Raw genomic sequence first — 18,156 nt, 5'->3', positions numbered from 1 at the left:
GGATCTGGGGAGGGCTTTTTCAGAAGCAGCCGTATCACTGCTTCTTTTAAGCAAGATGGAAAATAGCCCTCCCTAAGAGATGCATCTATGATATATCTCAGGTGAGTCCTCAAAGCATCTCCTCCTTGGATGACCAGCCATGAAAGGCAAGGGTTGAGAGGGCAAGTTGTCTTCTTCACACTTCCAAGGTGCTTGTCCCCATCCTCAGTACTCACAGATTCACAATGATCCAGTATGATCTTATTCACAGAGTCACTGGAATGTCTTTACTGTTTTTACTGTTGAGGTATGGAGCAGCATTGAAAATGTTCAGATGTGGCAGAGAAGCTAATGGACACTCGCTGCTCTTAACCAGGAATTGGTTGCAGCTGTGGCTCCAGACAGCAGGGGATTGTCCAAGATTGTGGCGGAGTGTGCCAGAGAGCAGCACATAGCACTTGTGTAAATATGCGGTAACATCTGGAATGATGGACAGTAATCCAGGTAACATAGGAAATTGTACAGGAAGGGGTTGAGCTAGATTGCCACATGGCAAAAGTGTATATAAGCTCAGATCATCATTGTACAGTGTGGGTTTTGTAATTGGTGGATGGGGTTGGTCTAGCTCTCGTGTATGTTTTGCAACCAAAAATAAACAGTGCCTCTTGGAGAAAAGCCAGCCTACGGTGCTTTAATCTAGCAGCTGTGTTTCCTGGCAAAGCTCCAGTCTGCCAGTTTGTCTATCTACTCACAAGCTTCCAAGATTGCTCTGAGTTCACCTCTGCATTTTCTCCCAACATTTATACTCTCATTGTTTAATCCAGTTTTAGTACTGGGATCGGGGGGGATTGATTTCTTTTGGATTTTATTGTAACCTCGATGTATTTTATTGTTGAAACCAGCACAGATTCTCCTTCATAGAGCGGGCTAGAAATAAATCTTTTCTTATTATATTATGCTGGCATCCAAGTCGGCTCGTATCTCGTGTGTGTGTTTGCCTTTGCTGTTCTTATGGCTGGGAATGGAGCTGAGGAATGAGGAGAGAAGAAAGGGTCCGTTTTGTGCAAATTCACAACTTCTGCGCATCAAAGAGTCCAGTCTGTTGAAATAGCAAAGAACTTTATTAAAACACATAGTCAGAAATTCAGTGTTTAAGCTAGAACTGCCCTCCCCAAGCCAAAGAATATAGTGAAACCCCCAAACCTAAAACTCCACCTTCTACCAAACCTAGCCCCCACCTACAATTCCCACCATCTATCCCCCACTTTGCCATCCCTCTCACACGCACAATCTCTCCCTGCCCCAGACATTCGAAGAAACTGGATCCCTTTCTGTTACTACAGGTCCCCAACTTTCTTCAGCCAACATCCCACAAATTCCGAATGCTATCCTTGCTATTCTAGCCAGCCGCAACAAACCCCAGCCCCCCATCTAACTAACCTAAACCACGACCCATAATCCCCCGCCAAATTTATAACCCAAAGCAATTATCTACACTAGTAGCAATTAAAACCTAAACTTTACTAAACATAACTTTAAAACATAAACAGACATATGGACAGAGAAACTGTGCAAATAAATTCATATGGGCTTTTTAGCACCGCTGGATGGAAAAAATATTTTTGTATTCCACCTTTACAAAAATAATGTTCATTCACTTCTTGGGTTTGTGTGGCTTCTCTCCTGTGCTGCCTCTCTGGTGACTGAATAGGCCTGACCTCCGAGAAAAGCATTTTCCACACTGCTGGCATTTGTATGGCTTCTCTCCTGTGTGGACTCTCTGGTGTCTCACTAAGTTTACCTTCAAAGAAAAGCATTTCTCACACTGCTGGCATTTGTGTGGCTTCTCTCCTGTGTGGATTTCCTGGTGTCTCACTAAGTCTCCCTTCAAAGAAAAACATTTCCCACAATGCTGGCATTTGTATGGCTTCTCTCCTGTGTGGACTCTCTGGTGTGTCAGTAGGTTTGACTGCTGAGAAAAACATGTTCCACAATGCTGGCATTTGTATGGCTTCTCTCCTGTGTGGATTTGCTGGTGTCTCACTAAGTCTCCCTTCAAAGAAAAACATTTCCCACAATGCTGGCATTTGTATGGCTTCTCTCCTGTGTGGACTCTCTGGTGTGTCAGTAGGTTTGACTGCTGAGAAAAACATGTTTCACAATGCTGGCATTTGTATGGCTTCTCTCCTGTGTGGATTCTCTGATGTCTCACTAAGTTTACCTTCAAAGTAAAGCATTTTCCACACTGCTGGCATTTGTATGGCTTCTCTCCTGTATGGATTCTTTTGTGTGTCAGTAGGTTTGACTGCCGAGAAAAACATGTTCCACAATGCTGGCATTTGTATGGCTTCTCTCCGGTGTGGATTCGCTGGTGTCTCACTAGGTCTCCCTTCAAATAACAACATTTCCCACAATGCTGGCATTTGTATGGCTTCTCTCCTGTGTGGACTCTCCGATGGACGAGAAGGATCGACATGTATGCAAAATGTTTCCCACAATGCTGGCAGTTGTGTGGCTTCTCTGATGTGTGGACTCTCTGATGTGCCACTAGGACTGACTTCAAACAAAAACATTTCCCACAGTGTTGGCATTTGTATGGCTTCTCTCCGGTGTGGACTCTCCGATGCATGAGAAGGATCGACTTGTATGCAAAATGTTTCCCACAATGCTGGCAGTTGTATGGCTTCTCTGATGTGTGGACGCTTTCATGACTGACAAGTTCTTCTGTAAAGAAGGAAAATAATACTGAATATCAGAGTTAAGAGAGGAAAGTGTTAGCCCAAGATTTAGCCCTACGTTCACACCTCCCTATTTGATATTAAATTAATAAAGTTGGGGTGGGTGACCTGAGCAGGACCCTGTCGCAGATGCCCCAAATCCATGAAACGATTATATCCTTACTCACAGGAGCTGGCAAAGAAGAGATTGTGGGGGAACTACCTTGAGGTAATCAGTTGAAGCAGATAGTCATACAGACTGTTGAAAAAAGATTCCTTTAAACATGTGTAAAATATTTTGATTGAAAAGTGGCATCATATCCTGTGAGACGGCCAGAGAGTCCTGAGTCTGAGCACATGGCATGATGCAAGCCAACTGCAGAGGACGCTTCATGCTGTGTGGCACCAGGAGATGGATCACAACCAATACACAATACAGGACACATGTGGATTGCTGTGGATAGGATTGGATTGGAGTTGTGTATAGAAGAGATGGTGAACATGATGGAAGTCAGAGAGGAGAGCTTGCAAATATTTTGATTATATTGCAACTCAAGAAAGAGAACCTCCAAAGATTCGGATGAAATCAACTGTGTCTGTGACTTATTTTTAAGTGTGAAATGTGGCCAGTGCATTGCCAATACCTGTATCTGGAACGTTGTTTCCATACTGTGCTATGTTATTGTTGAGCTGCATCTGGGAGCATCATGCTCACATTGCGCTGTATATTGGCTTGTGAACGGGACTGGAATTCAGAGCAACAAGGACCTGAGGATCGGTGTGGTAATCCCTTATGTCTGAGGTATTTGCACCAAGCACCCATTGCATTCAATTTGATTTTGGACCATATTTTCCCCACCCAGGAAACTTTCTAAAACGATTTAAACCTTATAGAAAACTCGGGTTCTGCCCACTAGCAACCATTTCAGTATAAATATTGCAGTCCAGTTGCAGATAGACACTCTGTTGGTTTACATTGCTAAACGCCTCACTACACTCGCCAGCTCCACTTGCCATGGGAGTTACTGACTTCTCTCCCCATTGTGGACCCTCAGCAATTGGAATCAAGTTCTGTCTAGGTTATGTATTACCACTAGCAAAGCCTAACATCTATTCACCACTCCCACCTTTGTTACCTAGTTCCTGTGTGTTTGTGTGAACACCTATATGTGTGTGCATGCGTGTACAGTGCACCTGCGTCATACGCGGGCACGCCTTACGCGGATTTCAGCATACACTAAAAGCCACACTGGGAAAAGGGGCGGCATGCCCCATAAGGGTTAATGGCGCCTGTGCGGAGCCCCATTCATTTATATAGGGCTCGAGAATAGATGGGATCCCCCTAACACCGGGAGGGAGGGGGGAGATCAGGAATGGGATGAGTCCCGAGGCCACTGTTGCCCCAATCTCTCCTTTGAGCTAAGTATGAAATTCCCCTGAAAGCATAGCACTTGGGAGTGTCCTCCCCAGACTCCAGCATTTCGGGTAACAAAGGGCCTCTGGAATCACCCATGGAGCTAAGCAAGCTCAGGTTGGAAAAGAAACATTAGGCAAAAAGGCATTTTTGTGTTGCCCTTTCCTCTCTTCATAGACATTGCTCATAATTTCTAAATGGAACCCCTTAATATGTTTGAAAACAAGGACCTGAGCTGGTTCTCACAGGTTCGGTTCTTAAAATCTGTCAGGTTGGTGGCTGCCTCCCAATCCCCAAGGCCCCTCTCCTGGCCCTTCCCAGAGGTCCCTTCCTCTCCGCACAGAGCTAGGAGATCCTGGCTTTGCTCCAGCCTTCCCCTCCTGGCTCCCATCTGCCAGATCCCCTTCCCTTTCTCCCTCCGCTCTCCAACCTTCCCTCTTGCCCATCTGCACTGCTTCAGCATCTCATTTTCAGCCTCTCTTCCCTGCCTTTCTATTTTTCACTTTCCCTCCGTCTCTCTGTTACAGACACAAACCCACAGAGTGTGATGCATAAAAGGGATCATAGAGTCATAGAGCTGGAAGAAACCGCAAGGGCCATCCAGTCCAACCGCCTGCCATGCAGGAACTCTCAATTGAAGCATCCCAGACCATCCAGCCTCTGTTTAAAGACCTCCAAGGAAGGAGGCTCCACTACACTCCGAGGAAGGAGTGTGTTCCACTGTCGAACAGCCCTTACTCTCAAGAGGTTCTTTCAAATGTTGAGGTGGAATCTCTTTTCCTGTAGCTTGCATCCACTGCTCCGGGTCCTAGTCTCTGGAGCAGCTGAAAACAAGTCAGCTCCCTCCTCAGTATGACATCCCTTTTAGGCCCATTTGTTGAGAAAGGCAGGATAATCAATATACAAATAATTCATTGGCAAAGGCAGAGCAAGGGGGCTGGGACCTGGACTCCAATTTTGGTGAGGGTGAAATGCCAGGGAGCAGCCTTAAAACAGCCTTAAATCATCTATAAGACAGGCATAGACTACTGATGGGGTTGGAGGAGATCTCAGGGGCAACCCCACATTGTATTGCCGGGGGGTGGGGGGGTGGGAGATGAAATAATATTTTGCCCCTCAACATCCCGAAACATCCCTTTGGGGAAGTGGAGGCCATTTTGCCACTGTTGGGCCCTCTCTGAGCCATTGGAGGCCCAAGGGGGGCTTTCCCCTAAGAAGACTCCCCAGAGCCTTACAAGGATGGAAGAGGGGCCAAAAGAGGTAGGAAACTTGCTCAGGGATGTGCTGAGTACCATTTGGGTGAGAAAAGCATTAATCTCCATGGCTTCTTCCCATGAAAACCTAGCATTGGCAGTTTAGGATGGGGTTATTAGAATCCTTAGAGCCTGGAGAGCAATAGTGCCTCACTGAACTACAGATTCAAATATTCTACAGGATGTTGCTATCACAATTAATCTAGGCTTGAAAGGGATCTAGGACTCCTAGTAGACCGCAAGTTGAACATGGGCCAACAGTGTGATGAGGCAGCTACAAAGGCCAGTGTGATTCTAGGCTGCATCAATACAAGAATAGTTTCTAGATCAAGAGAAGTAATAGTGCCACTCTATTCTGCTTTGGTCAAGGCTCATTTGGAATAATCCTGTGTCCAGTTCTGGGCCCCACAATTCAAAAAGGATGTTCACAAATTGGGGCATGTCCAAAGGTGTGCCACCAAAGTGGTGAAGGGTCTGGAAACCATCAAGCTCTATGAGGAGCAGCTTAGAGAGCTGGTTATGTTTAGCCTGGAGAAAAGAAGATAAAGAGTGGATATGATGTCCATGTTTAAACATTTGAAAGGGTGTCCTGTTGCGCAAGGAGCAGGCTTGCTTTTGCTGCAACAGAGAAAAGGAGACACCGCAATGGATGCAAGGCACAGGGAAAGAGCTTCCACCTAAACATTAGGAGGAACTTTGTGACAGTAAGAGCAATTTGACAGTGGAATATACTCCCTTAGAGTTTGGTGGAGTCCTCTTCTTTGGAGGTCTTTAAACAGAGGCTGGATGTGTATTCCTGCATGGCAGAAGGGGATTGAACTGGATGGCCCTTGTGGTCTATTCCAACTCTATGACTCTATAATTCTAGTGGAACCTTTGCAACATGATAATATAGTATGAAAGGACCCTCAGTCTTTATAGAAAGAGCCATGGATTCAGGTTACTTACCTACAGAAGCCACATTTTCATAATTGTCCATCATTACAGAATTGTACAAAAGTTTCTGTTTCGCCGTCAACAGATTCCATTCATCCTTGGAGAAATATACTGCCACATCGGCAAAGGTCACCTGAAATAGAAAATAGCCCTCATCCAGAGAGTGACAAAGAAAAGGGGAGGAAAGCACATGGTGCTTCCCAAATGTTATTTCATCACTTCAGAAATAAACTTTAAATTCTGTTAGCAAGCAAAAAGCTACTGCCTTTCAGATCAGTTTGTCTTGAATCCTTTCAATATAACATACAATGTAATAAACAATATAATTTAGGCCATGGCTGGGATATTGAGGATGGATTAGGATACTGACTATCCCAACACATAGAGTACATTTAGCCACAAAAGAATTATGGTGCATTTAGCCATTTCTTGCCACATTTCAGAGGCAAAGGTCATTTTAAAAAACAGTTCTGGGGAGCATTCTGGACTTGAAGGCCACTGGGCCACCCCCAATTTAGATCCAGAGATGGTCTCCCATATCCCCAACATTTCACAGACAGGAAAAGCAAGGCACATGTGGACAAGCAACACCAGAAGGGGCTGAGGATGGCCAAGGTTGTTTAGGAGGAAGATCACACAAGCTAGGAAGGGCACAGCAGTTTGCTTTTGCTTCAGCCTCCTGGCAAGGGAAGACCCTGGCAACTTATCTCCTCCCCTGTCCCCATTTTTGAGTTGATGGGGTGCAAACTCCTTGGAAGTCACTTTGCAGTAACCCAAGGCAGCTGAGGAGAAGGGGCAAAGTGGGAGGAGGAGAGAGAAACCGGGACATTTTTGAAAGCCCCTGAAAAAGTGGGATGACAGAGGATTAACCAGGACTTTCTCTGCCAAATTGGAACAATATGTTCTCCGCTCACTTTCATGAACAGCCCCAGCAGTGACACAAAGGGAACTAATAATCAGGATGTCAACTCACCAAAGAGTTGTTGTACTTCGACAGCCTCTTTCTCTTGGAGCCCAACTCCCTCTGCTTGGCCTCTGTGTTGGCCATTAGGTTGTCCTGGTGGCCCTGCACCTGTGTCTCTTTCAGCAAAATATGGCCCAAGGCTGTGTAGAAGGAGACTGAGATGAAGTTCCTGAGAAAAGAGACTAGGGTTAGGCTTGATTTGTCAAGACACAGAGAACAGCATGCTGCTAGTGAGATACGCAGGTGACATATGCCTTTGGGCCAATGCAGAGGTGGGTATCCCCTTCCTCCCTCTTCACCAAACAAAGCCCTCTGGACCTAGCATAGATTCACTGCAGCTCCCCTACACAACAGATACTCCATGTTAAACACTTTTGACATTGCTGTGTTGCGCAGCACGTGAGGCAACACGTTAACGTATGGCACCAGATTCTCCACCTTGACTGTAGTCAGTAGCTTGTGAGCTGAAGAAACACCTGTCGCTTTCTCAATGAGCAGAGACACTGTAATCTTCTCTCAGATCAGGCTTTTATTCATATAAGAAGTTCCACTGTGTACAACACTCTATACATCGACACCATCCACCATCCACACCAGTAACAACCCACTCTGAGGCTCACACTGTCTGACTCTTCCTCAGTGACAGTTGAGAATGACAGTTGGCAGTTGCATCAACATTCCAATGATGCACTGTTTAAATGCTGCCACTAGAGCTGTCAATGACTTCCACAACAGCTCCACCTAGTGGCCACATGCCTGTCATTTCCTCAGACCTGTTCACCATGGTCCTGACACTCCATGCCTTGTGAGAGTGGAGGGGGGTCAGGGGATGGGAATTGGAGAGGACCCTGGCTATGTCCCTGTCGCTAGATGTGAAATGAGCGCATCATCTGCTGAAACCTCCTGACCTCCCCAGTGGCCCTCAGAGGGGAATGCCTTCCTTTTGCTTCTGGCTAGAGAAACACAGCTGCATGCTTCTCCAACACTCTCATCAGGCATGGAATGAACATGGAGCATGGCTTCCACAATTCCCACTTTTCATTTTGTATTCCTTCTCATTTCACATCTATTTTAAACCTCTCCCTCATTCGACGATAAAGACACCATTGAAAAATCTAGGCCAGATTCTTTAAGTTTGATCTCTAGTTTTCCTTGCGATTCTTTCAGTACATCCTTGTATCTTAACCATAGAGTTTTCTGGATACTGTTCCTCCCAAAAAGAGCCTCATGTGACGAACACCATGAAGGTATTTTTGGACATATTCTTTTTTTTTTTAATAATAAATTGATAAAATATTGATTAAATTCACCTTACAATAATATATAAATAGACTTTTACATTATATTCCCCATACATATAATATATCCCTTTATATTCCATTCTTTACTACTTTATCTAACTTTACTTCATATTTCTTTTCATCATATATGTTTCATAATTCCCCCCTTCCCCCAAGTGCTCCCCATCCCCTGATCCTAATATCTTCTTATTACTCTATCTCCAGAATTGTAACTCTTCCTCTGGTGATAAAACACCTCCTTCTTTTCCTAAAACTTTTTGTACAAATGTTTTCCATATTGCTTCAAAGTCATTTCTCTTGATTATTCCTCTTCTAAACTTAATTTCACTAGTTAACTTATCATTAATTGCTATTTGCCAAATCTCTCTATACCAATCTTGTATTTGTAAATCTCCCTGGTCTTTCCACTTTTTTGCTATCATTAATCTCGCCGCTGTTAATAAATTTGTAATTAGATCCTTTATAACTTGGGTGCAGTTAATTTTATCATATAAAGATAATAACGCTATCTTTGGACTAAATTCTAAATCAGTTTTTGTTATTTCTTTTATCTCCTCAAATACCATTTGCCAAAATCTCCTTACGGTTCTGCAACCCCACCACATATGCCTATAAGTCCCTATCTCTTGACTCCCTCTCCAACATAACCTTGAATAATTCTTATTTATATGACTTAACCTTACAGGCGTTAAATACCATTTCCAAATTATTTTGTAATAGTTCTCTTTTATTCGTAAAGAATAAAATTTTAAATGGCGTTGATTCCAAATTTTCCCCCATTCGTGGTCATTTATTTTTTGTACTCAATCATCCTCCCATGTTGTCTTTAAATAATCTTCTTTCTCATTATATTTTAATAATAATTTATATATTTCACTTGTGACCCCTTTCAAAGTTTCATTCGCCTCTATACTTTCTCTTTGCCTAATCAACTGTTCAAATTTTGTGTATTCTCTAATCTCTCCTATATTTTTCTCATACTTCTTTGTCCATTGTTCCAATTGAATACAATTATACCAAGTTAATTTTGATCCTTGCAATTTCTCCTTTATTTTCCCTTTCTCCCTCATAGTCTTCATCCATTCTTTTATCCTATATATTTCTTGACCTTTTACTAATTTCCCTACTTCTTCCTTTAAATTTACTGGAAAATGTTTTAGCATTATAACTGGTGTTAAAGGTGAAATAGCTGGCATTAGTTTTTCTTTATTTTTTTTCCAAATTTCTAATATATTCTTTAAAAAGGGGTTTTCTATTTCCTTCATTTCTTTCATAGTAAGTTCTTTAAAAATTATATTTTCCAATTTTTCCTCTATTCCTGTTGTTTCCATCTCTAACCAATCTAATTCCCCTTTCTCTATGATTCCATCTATAATATATCTTATTTGGTTTGCATTATAGTACAATTTTAAATTTCGGAGACCCAAACCTCCTTCTTTTTGGGGTTTATACCAATATCTTTTATTAATCCTTGCTTTTTTATTTCCATTACAATAGTTATTCACTAATACTTGCCAATTTTTAATTTCAACCTCTGATATTTGTATTGGCAACATCCTAAACAAAAAATTAATCTTAGGGCGGCGGCGCTCACGGGCAGCGGCGCGGAGGGAGGAGGAGAGGCCGGAACAGCCGGGGCCATAAAGCCCCCACCGCACCCGACTCCAGCGGCGGTGGCGCTCGTGGGCGGCGGCGCGGAGGGAGGAGGAGAGGCCGGAACAGCCGGGGCCATAAAGCCCCCACCGCACCCGACTCCAGCGGCGGCGGCGCTCGTGGGCGGCGGCGCGGAGGGAGGAGGAGAGGCTGGAACAGCCGGGCCATAAAGCCCCCACCGCACCCGACTCCAGCGGCGGCGGCGCTCGTGGGCGGCTGCGCGGAGGGAGGAGGAGAGGCCGGAAGAGCCGGGCCATAAAGCCCCCACCGCACCCAACTCCAGCGGCGGCGGCGCTCGTGGGCGGCGGCGCGGAGGGAGGAGGAGAGGCCGGAACAGCCGGGGCCATAAAGCCCCATCCGCACCCGACTCCAGCGGTGGCGGCGCTCGTGGGCGGCGGCGCGGAGGGAGGAGGAGAGGCCGGAACAGCCAGGGCCATAAAGCCCCACCGCATCCGACTCCAGCGGCGGCGGCGCTCGTGGGTGGTGGCGCGGAGGGAGGAGGAGAGGCCGGAACAGCCGGGGCCATAAATCCCCCACCGCACCCAACTCCAGCGGCGGCGGCGCTCGTGGGCGGCGGCGCGGAGGGAGGAGGAGAGGCCGGAACAGCCGGGGCCATAAAGCCCCCACCGCACCCAACTCCAGCGGCGGCGGCGCTCGTGAGCGGCGGCGCAGAGGGAGGAGGAGAGGCCGGAACAGCCGGTGCCATAAAGCCCCACCGCACCCGACTCCAGTGGCGGCGGCGCTCGCGGGCGGCGGCGCGGAGGGAGAAGGAGAGGCCGGAACAGCCGGGGCCATAAAGCCCCCACCACACCCGACTCCAGCGGCGGCGGCGCTCATGGGCGGCGGCACGGAGGGAGGAGGAGAGGCCAGAACAGCCGGGGCCATAAAGCCCCACCGCACCCGACTCCAGCGGCGGCGGCGCTCGCGGGCGGCGGCGCGGAGGGAGGAGGAGAGGCCGGAACAGCCGGGGCCATAAAGCCCCCACCGCACCCGACTCCAGCGGTGGCAGCGCTCGTGGGCGGCGGCGCGGAGGGAGAAGGAGAGGCCGGAACAGCCGGGGCCATAAAGCCCCCACCGCACCCGACTCCAGTGATCTCCCACGCTTAGTGGTGAGACAGGCGCCTTTTGTACATCAGCCTCCCCGACGCCACGTATTGGGAAGGCAGATGAGAGGTGATGTGAGATACAATCTCACTAGCCCTTCTGTTAGTGATAAGTCAGGTCCTTATTAGGATTCTGGGTTTTCACCCCACGAAGGGCGGTTACTTTGGGGGGCTCGCAGGGGGCCTGTGCTATCTTCCTGACATCGATTTTCATGGGGAAATTGGTGTGGGAGGTAGAGAGGGCCGCAGAGTAACCATTATCACTGCAGAAAGCCTTTGGCTCCAATTTACCTTTATTTTTTATTTAGCATCTACAAGAAAGGAAGAAATAAGGAAGGAAGTTCTAACTCAATTGCATGATAAGTGGCCCAGACTATAAATCATACTTCTTAGTGTAAATGGGATAAACATAGAGTGACTGTTGGTTTGAATGATATTACAAAAAACGGATTATATCTCAGTGGAAAAAGGAACAAAACAAGGATGTCCGCTTTCCCCTTTACTTTTCATAGCAACCCTCGAAGTTCTAAATAATGCGATCAGGGATAATAGGGAAATAAGGGGAACTAAGATTAAAGGGTGTGAATACAAACTCCGCGCATATGCGGATGATATGGTCATAATTCTGGAGGACCCATTAGAAAGTATAGACAACTTGTTAATGGAATTGAAAGAATTTGGGGAATACTCCGGTATCAAAATAAATAAAGAAAAGACTCAGATGATTACTAAAAATATGAAAAAGGAAAAGGAGATGGAATTGGCTAATAAAGCAGGGATTAAAGTAGTGAAGAAGGTAAAATATTTGGGTATTTGGTTAACCAACAAAAATATAGAATTGTTTGAAAATAATTATAAAAAAACTTGGTTACAAATTAAGAAAGATTTTTTAATGTGGAATAATTTAGATTTGTCACTATTGGGCAGAGTGGCAACTCTGAAAATGAATGTATTACCAAAAATTATGTTTTTATATCAAAATATACCTATTATAGTTAAAGATAAAGTATTTACAGATTGGGATAAAGATATAAAAAATTTCTTTGGAAAGGGAAAAAAGCCAGAATTAAGTATCAAATTTTAAAGAAGGGAAGTGAAAAAGGAGGATGGGCATTATTTCTGGGCATGTGGGTTACTGTGGATTCAGGATTGGATAAAAGTGGATAAAAATACACTGTTGAATGTGGAAGCATGTAATATGCGATATGGATGGCATGCGTACCTATGGTACCAGAGGCATCAGATTAATATAGATTTTTTACATCATGTGATTCGTAAATCTCTATTTAGAATATGGAATATAATTAGGAAACGATATTATTCAAAAATCCCTTTATGGATATCAACTCAGGAGGCATTCTTTGATAGATGGGAAACGAAGAATGACTGGATGAGATATAGAGACTTGTTAAAGATAAAAAAGAATGGGGAAATAGACATAAAAACTAAAGAAGAGTTGGAAAAAGAAGGAAAGAATGTACAATGGTTTGGATACTTACAAATTAAATCCAAGTTTAAACAAGATGTAATGAATGATGGATTTGAAACAAAAGAAAATAATTTGGATAAAATTCTGTGGGGAAAGGACAAAGGTAAAATTGCAAAGCTATATAAGATTCTTATGGCATATGAATTAGAAAATGAAAATGTCACTGACAATATGACGAAATGGGCTCAAGAGATAGGACGAGTAATTTTGATGGAAAATTGGGAGAACGCATGGAAAAGAACTGCCAAGTTCACAGTAGCACAAGACTTAAAAGAAAATTATTTGAAAGTGTATAATCGCTGGTATTTTACACCGGTAAAAATTGCTAAGATGTATAAATTGAGTAAAGACAAATGCTGGAAATGTGAAAAAGAAAGGGGATCCTACTATCATATGTGGTGGAGTTGTTCCCGAATTAAGTGCTTTTGGAGGAAGATACATAATATTATACAAATAATGTTAGACATTCAATACACTATGCGACCGGAAATTTATTTATTGAACATGACAGTATTTTTGGGGGGAAAAAACGAAAAAAAAATTGGAGAATTATGCTCTACCTTATAACAGCTGCTAGAATATTGTTAGCAAAAAATTGGAAGAATAAGATAATACCGGACATAGAGGAATGGTTACAAAAAGTTTTGGACTTAAAGAATATGGACGAGTTGACATTGATATTACAAAATAAGAAAGAAAAAATGGATGATTGGAAGATTGTAGAAGATTTTTTGAAGAAATATTGGCATTTAAATAGAAAGCAATAATATGATGACAATTATTATATGTGAAGAAAAAGAAATCCAGAAGAATGATAATAGGAATGAATAGATTGATGAATTATGGTGTATCTTGTTATTAAGAGAAATGAAAGCAAGGATGGTTTATATATGGAATATATGATTGCAATTGACTGGGACAACAGAAAATAAGATGTAATAGAAATATCTGGAAGTGTGGAAGTGTGTAATTTCAATGTATGCTGTTTTTTTAATCAATCAATATCTATCTTTCCATCCTTTACAAATTCCTGTTCTTCCGTTTTTGGATAATTGAACAACATTAGCTCTGATTTATTCCAATTGACTCTTAGTCCTGTCATTTGTCCAAACTCCTTTAAATGGTTTTTCACATTATTCATTTTTTCCAAGGGGTCTCTAATTGTTAATAGAGTATCATCTGCAAATAAACTTATCTTATTCAATTTTCTCACCCCAATTCCTTCCAGATTTTTATCCTCCCTAATAATATTTGCTAATATTTCAATAAATATTGCAAATAAAACCGGGGAAAGAGGGCATCCTTGCCTTGTTCCTCTAGAAATTGAAATTTGTTCTGTTATTCCATCATTTATTGTTACTACTGCTGTATTAGTTAAATACAACTGATCTATCAATCCTCTAAACTTTTCTCCCATACCTAATTTCTTTAACGTTGTTTTTAATGCTGGCCATTCCACACAATCAAAAGCTTTATAAATATCTAATGCCATTATTCCTGCTTTCTGCTTTCTTTTCTCTATTATATTTATTTTATTCAGTACTCTTCCTATTAAATTTGACATTTGTCTTCCTTGCCCAAATCCACATTGATCATTTTGAATATATTTATATATAAACTTATTCATTCTTTTTGCCATTATGGCTGTTAATATTTTAGCATCCTGATTGATAAGGGATATAGGTCTGTATGAGCCTGGATCTGACAAATCTTTATCCGGTTTTGGAATCAATATTATCATTGAGTGGTCCCATGATGGTGGGATCCTTTCTCCATTTAAAATTTTATTGTATAACACTTCTAATTTAAGTATTAAAACCTTTTTAAAAGTTTTATAATATTCTGGTCCTAATCCATCCATTCCTGGTGATTTCCCTCCTTTTAATTTATCTATCACTTCTTCAATTTCTTTTTTCGAAACTGGTTGTTCCATTATTTCTTTATCCTCTTCTTCTATCTTTGTTCTCCAATTTTTCTCTATATATTCCTCAATTTTGCCAATTGAACTATCCCCTGCTGTATATAAATCTTTGTAGTATTCTTCAAATATCTTTATCTTTTCTTTCATCAGCATACATTTTTCCCTGTTTTGTCCTTTATAACCCCTATCAGATTTTTCTCTTTCTTTTTTTGTGTTAATCTTGCTAACATTTTTGAATTTTTGTTACTATATTCAAAAAACTCCCTCCGTAAATATATCAAATTTTTCTGGATCTGATCTATTTCTATCTTCTCTAATTCCTTTCTTTTCGCTTGCAGTTTTAGATATATATTTTTACTTCTATTCTTTATATAATCCTTATTTAATTTTTCAATTTCCGTTTCCAATTTGATTTTTCTCTCTTCCTTTTGTCTCCTTACCTTGCATGTTTCCCTAATACAAATCCCTCTTGCCACTGCTTTCATAGTATCCCATAATAAAGCTTGAGAAATCTCTTTGTTATTAATATCCCATATAACCTGCCATTCTTCCTCTATTTTATTCACTATTTATTTATTATTAAGTATGCTAGTGTCTAACCTCCATCTTTTCGCTTCTCTATAATCTTTTTTAATTATGAAATCCATGTTTACTATTCCATGATCTGTAACTTTTATTCCTTCTATTTCACTATTTAATACCCTTGACATCATATTTTTGGATACAAAAATGAAATCTATTCTAGAATAATTTTTATGAACCGCTGAATAGTAAGTATAGTTCTTTTCATCTCCTTTAATCAATCTCCATACATCTTTTAATTCTTTCCTATTCATTATCTTGTTCAAAGGTGTAATCTTATTAAGTCTGTCCCTTATTGTTGGGTCTGATTTATCTTTAACCTTATCCATGACCGTATTGAAATCTCCTGCCATAATTTTTGGACATATTCTACACTTCTTTTCCCCCCAGATCTTCAATAGAGCTTTTCTTACGAAATGATTTGTGCTTTCTTTATGAACTTTCTCTTTGCCGTAAATTCGGGATCCATTCCACCCAAATCTTAAATGTTCACCCTCCAGACATAACAATTGTTCATTCTCTAACATAAACCATTCTCTAATCCAAACTAAACAACAAGCAGCATCATAAAGTTTTCTTTTTGGTAAACCCAGCCCTCCTCTACTTTTGTCATCACAAAGTATTTTTGTTTTTATCCTGGCTCTTTTTTTATTCCTTTTGCCATAGAGTCAATGGTTTTTCATTCTGGATGATGGGAATCGCTTGAAGCAGAAACAGTATTTCAGGAAGGAAACTCATTTGGATCAGTGATATTTTTCCTAATAGAGATAAGTGTAATGTCCCCCATATTTCTAGGTCTTTTCTGATTTCCTTCCTTATTGTCTCATAGTTATTGTGAAACTGATCTGCGTTTTTATTGGTGAAATTTATTCCTAGATATTTAACTTTCTTTCCCACTTTAAATCCACTAATTTCTTCCAGGATTTGTTCTTCCTTTCCTCCATATTTTTTGTTGTTGTTTTGTCTCTGTTTACTTTTAGTCCCGAAACATATTCCAATTCCAGTATTACATCCATCAATTCCCTTATGCTCTTTTCTGGGTTCTCCAGGGAATACAAAATGTTGTCTGCAAAGACTCTCATTTTAAACTCAATGTATGTTAATTTTTATTCTATTGATCTTATTTTCTAATCTTATCCTTTTATTCACACTTCAAGGATCAGAATGAACAAAAGGGGTGATAGTGGGAAAGCTTGCGGTGTACCTTTAGAAATCTTAAATTCTTCTTCTTCTTTTTATAGTTAACAGTTTGGCTCTTTGATCTTTATACATTGCCCCTATCTTAAATAAGAAGCTACTATTTCGATTATTTCAAGTGTCGCATCCTATGTTATCGAAGCCCTTTTCTAAATCGACAAAGTGCAATTTTTTTTCCGTTGTGCCTTTCTAAATATTCAATTATATTTAAGACGTTTCGTATGTTATCACTGAGTTGTCTGTGGGGGAGAAATCCCGATTAGTCCTTGTGAATCCAGTCTTTAAGAACCTTTTTGAGTCTATCATAGAAAATAATTTATAATCCATATTTAATAAGGAAATTAGCCTATAGCTCTTTACCTCAGTTGCATCTATATCTTCTTTTAACCGCAAAGTTATATTAGCTTGTTTCCATGTTTCAGGATAATGGTTTCCTTTGATGGCATTTATCGTTAATTTCAGTGGTGTTAACAGTCGATCCTCAAATACTTTATGATAACTGGCGATGAAGCCATCATTCCTGGTGTTTTCCCTTTTTTCCCTTTTTCTTATTACTTCCATGATTTCTGCTGTTGTCATCGGTCCATTTAATATAGTTCTTTGTTGGTCTGAAAGTGGCTTTAAGTTAGCTTTTCCCAAAAACTCCTCCATTTTGGCTCTAGACGTTTGAGATCCTTTATATAATTTAGCATAGAATTTTTGGAAGACCTTCTTAATTTTATTTTGGCCAGATGTTAATGTCGAATCTTTGTTTATTTCCGTAATCGTGTTTCGTTGTTTCAACTTCCTTATTTTATTGGCAAGCCATCTTCCTGGCTTGTTTGCTGGTTCAAAACTCCTTTGTTTTAGATATCTAATTTATGCTTCTTCTGTATAGGTTTATGAGGGAAGACTGCATCCTGGACTATGCTAATTTTGGGGATGTGAAGACCTATGGAAATTCATTTTATAAACCCAGTGAAACAAATATCTCACAAAGCTCTAGTAAACAACATGTACACACACAGTCCCCACACAAAGGACTCACTGGCGCACTGTGCGTCTGGGGTCTGGAAATCCAACTTCCACCTTCTGGGAGGACAATGCTGCCAGAGACTGAATTTGGGGCTTTATACCTGCAAAGCATGGCTCACTCTCTCAACTGCAACCCTTCCACACAATCCTGGACTGAAACATTTAAACAAAGGTCCTCTTTCAGCTCCAGGAATAAAGGCCTACCTTCACTGCAAAGACCCTGATTCCTGCAGCCCTCTCCTGCAGTCCTTTATTGCCGGAGCTTCCCTGGGTCAGAGGCTGTCTCCTCAACCGTAGAGAAGGGTTGCTCTGAGTGCGAAGGAGGAGGAGGTCCACAGGGCTGAGGGAGGAAAGGCAATGGGGAAAGGTCAGTGCCAATGGCCATGGAGAGCAGAAGGTGGCAATGCCTAGGAACCCCTCTGAGTCCCAGCCATTCTAGGAATGAGTGGCAGGAGTGAGTCCAGGGGGCTGAGGGGGTCTCCTTTCCCAAAGTGGGGTGGAAAGAACTGGTTCCCATGGGACTGTGGACCTCCATGACCTGTGAGCAAATCTATGGGAGACGCTGCCTCAAAGAGCATTGGAGGAGTCTCTGGCTGGATGGCCATCTCTTTGGAGGACTTGGAGGGCAGAATG

The 18,156-nt window shown here is 41.9% G+C and overlaps 1 protein-coding gene across 1 annotated transcript; it reads right to left on the bottom strand.

Moving 5' to 3' along the window:
• Positions 1-498: 498 nt before the first annotated feature.
• On the bottom strand, positions 499-17,603 carry LOC149301313 (uncharacterized). Its single transcript, XM_089484119.1, has 5 exons — positions 17,537-17,603; positions 7,273-7,432; positions 6,312-6,432; positions 1,638-2,703; positions 499-1,078 (listed from the first exon to the last, which is right to left on the bottom strand). Exons 2-5 carry the CDS (start codon positions 7,345-7,347, stop codon positions 928-930), a joined length of 1,413 nt encoding a protein of 470 aa, XP_089340245.1. The 5' UTR covers positions 7,348-7,432; positions 17,537-17,603; the 3' UTR covers positions 499-927.
• Positions 17,604-18,156: the final 553 nt, after the last annotated feature.

The sequence above is a fragment of the Sceloporus occidentalis genome, unplaced genomic scaffold (genome assembly GCF_023333645.1).
Source record: "Sceloporus occidentalis isolate IW3139 unplaced genomic scaffold, rSceOcc1.0.p SCAF_21, whole genome shotgun sequence".
In the NCBI taxonomy this organism is placed as follows: domain Eukaryota; kingdom Metazoa; phylum Chordata; class Lepidosauria; order Squamata; family Phrynosomatidae; genus Sceloporus; species Sceloporus occidentalis.
Note: the sequence above shows the minus strand (reverse complement) of the source record. Positions and strands in the feature narration are given on the sequence as shown.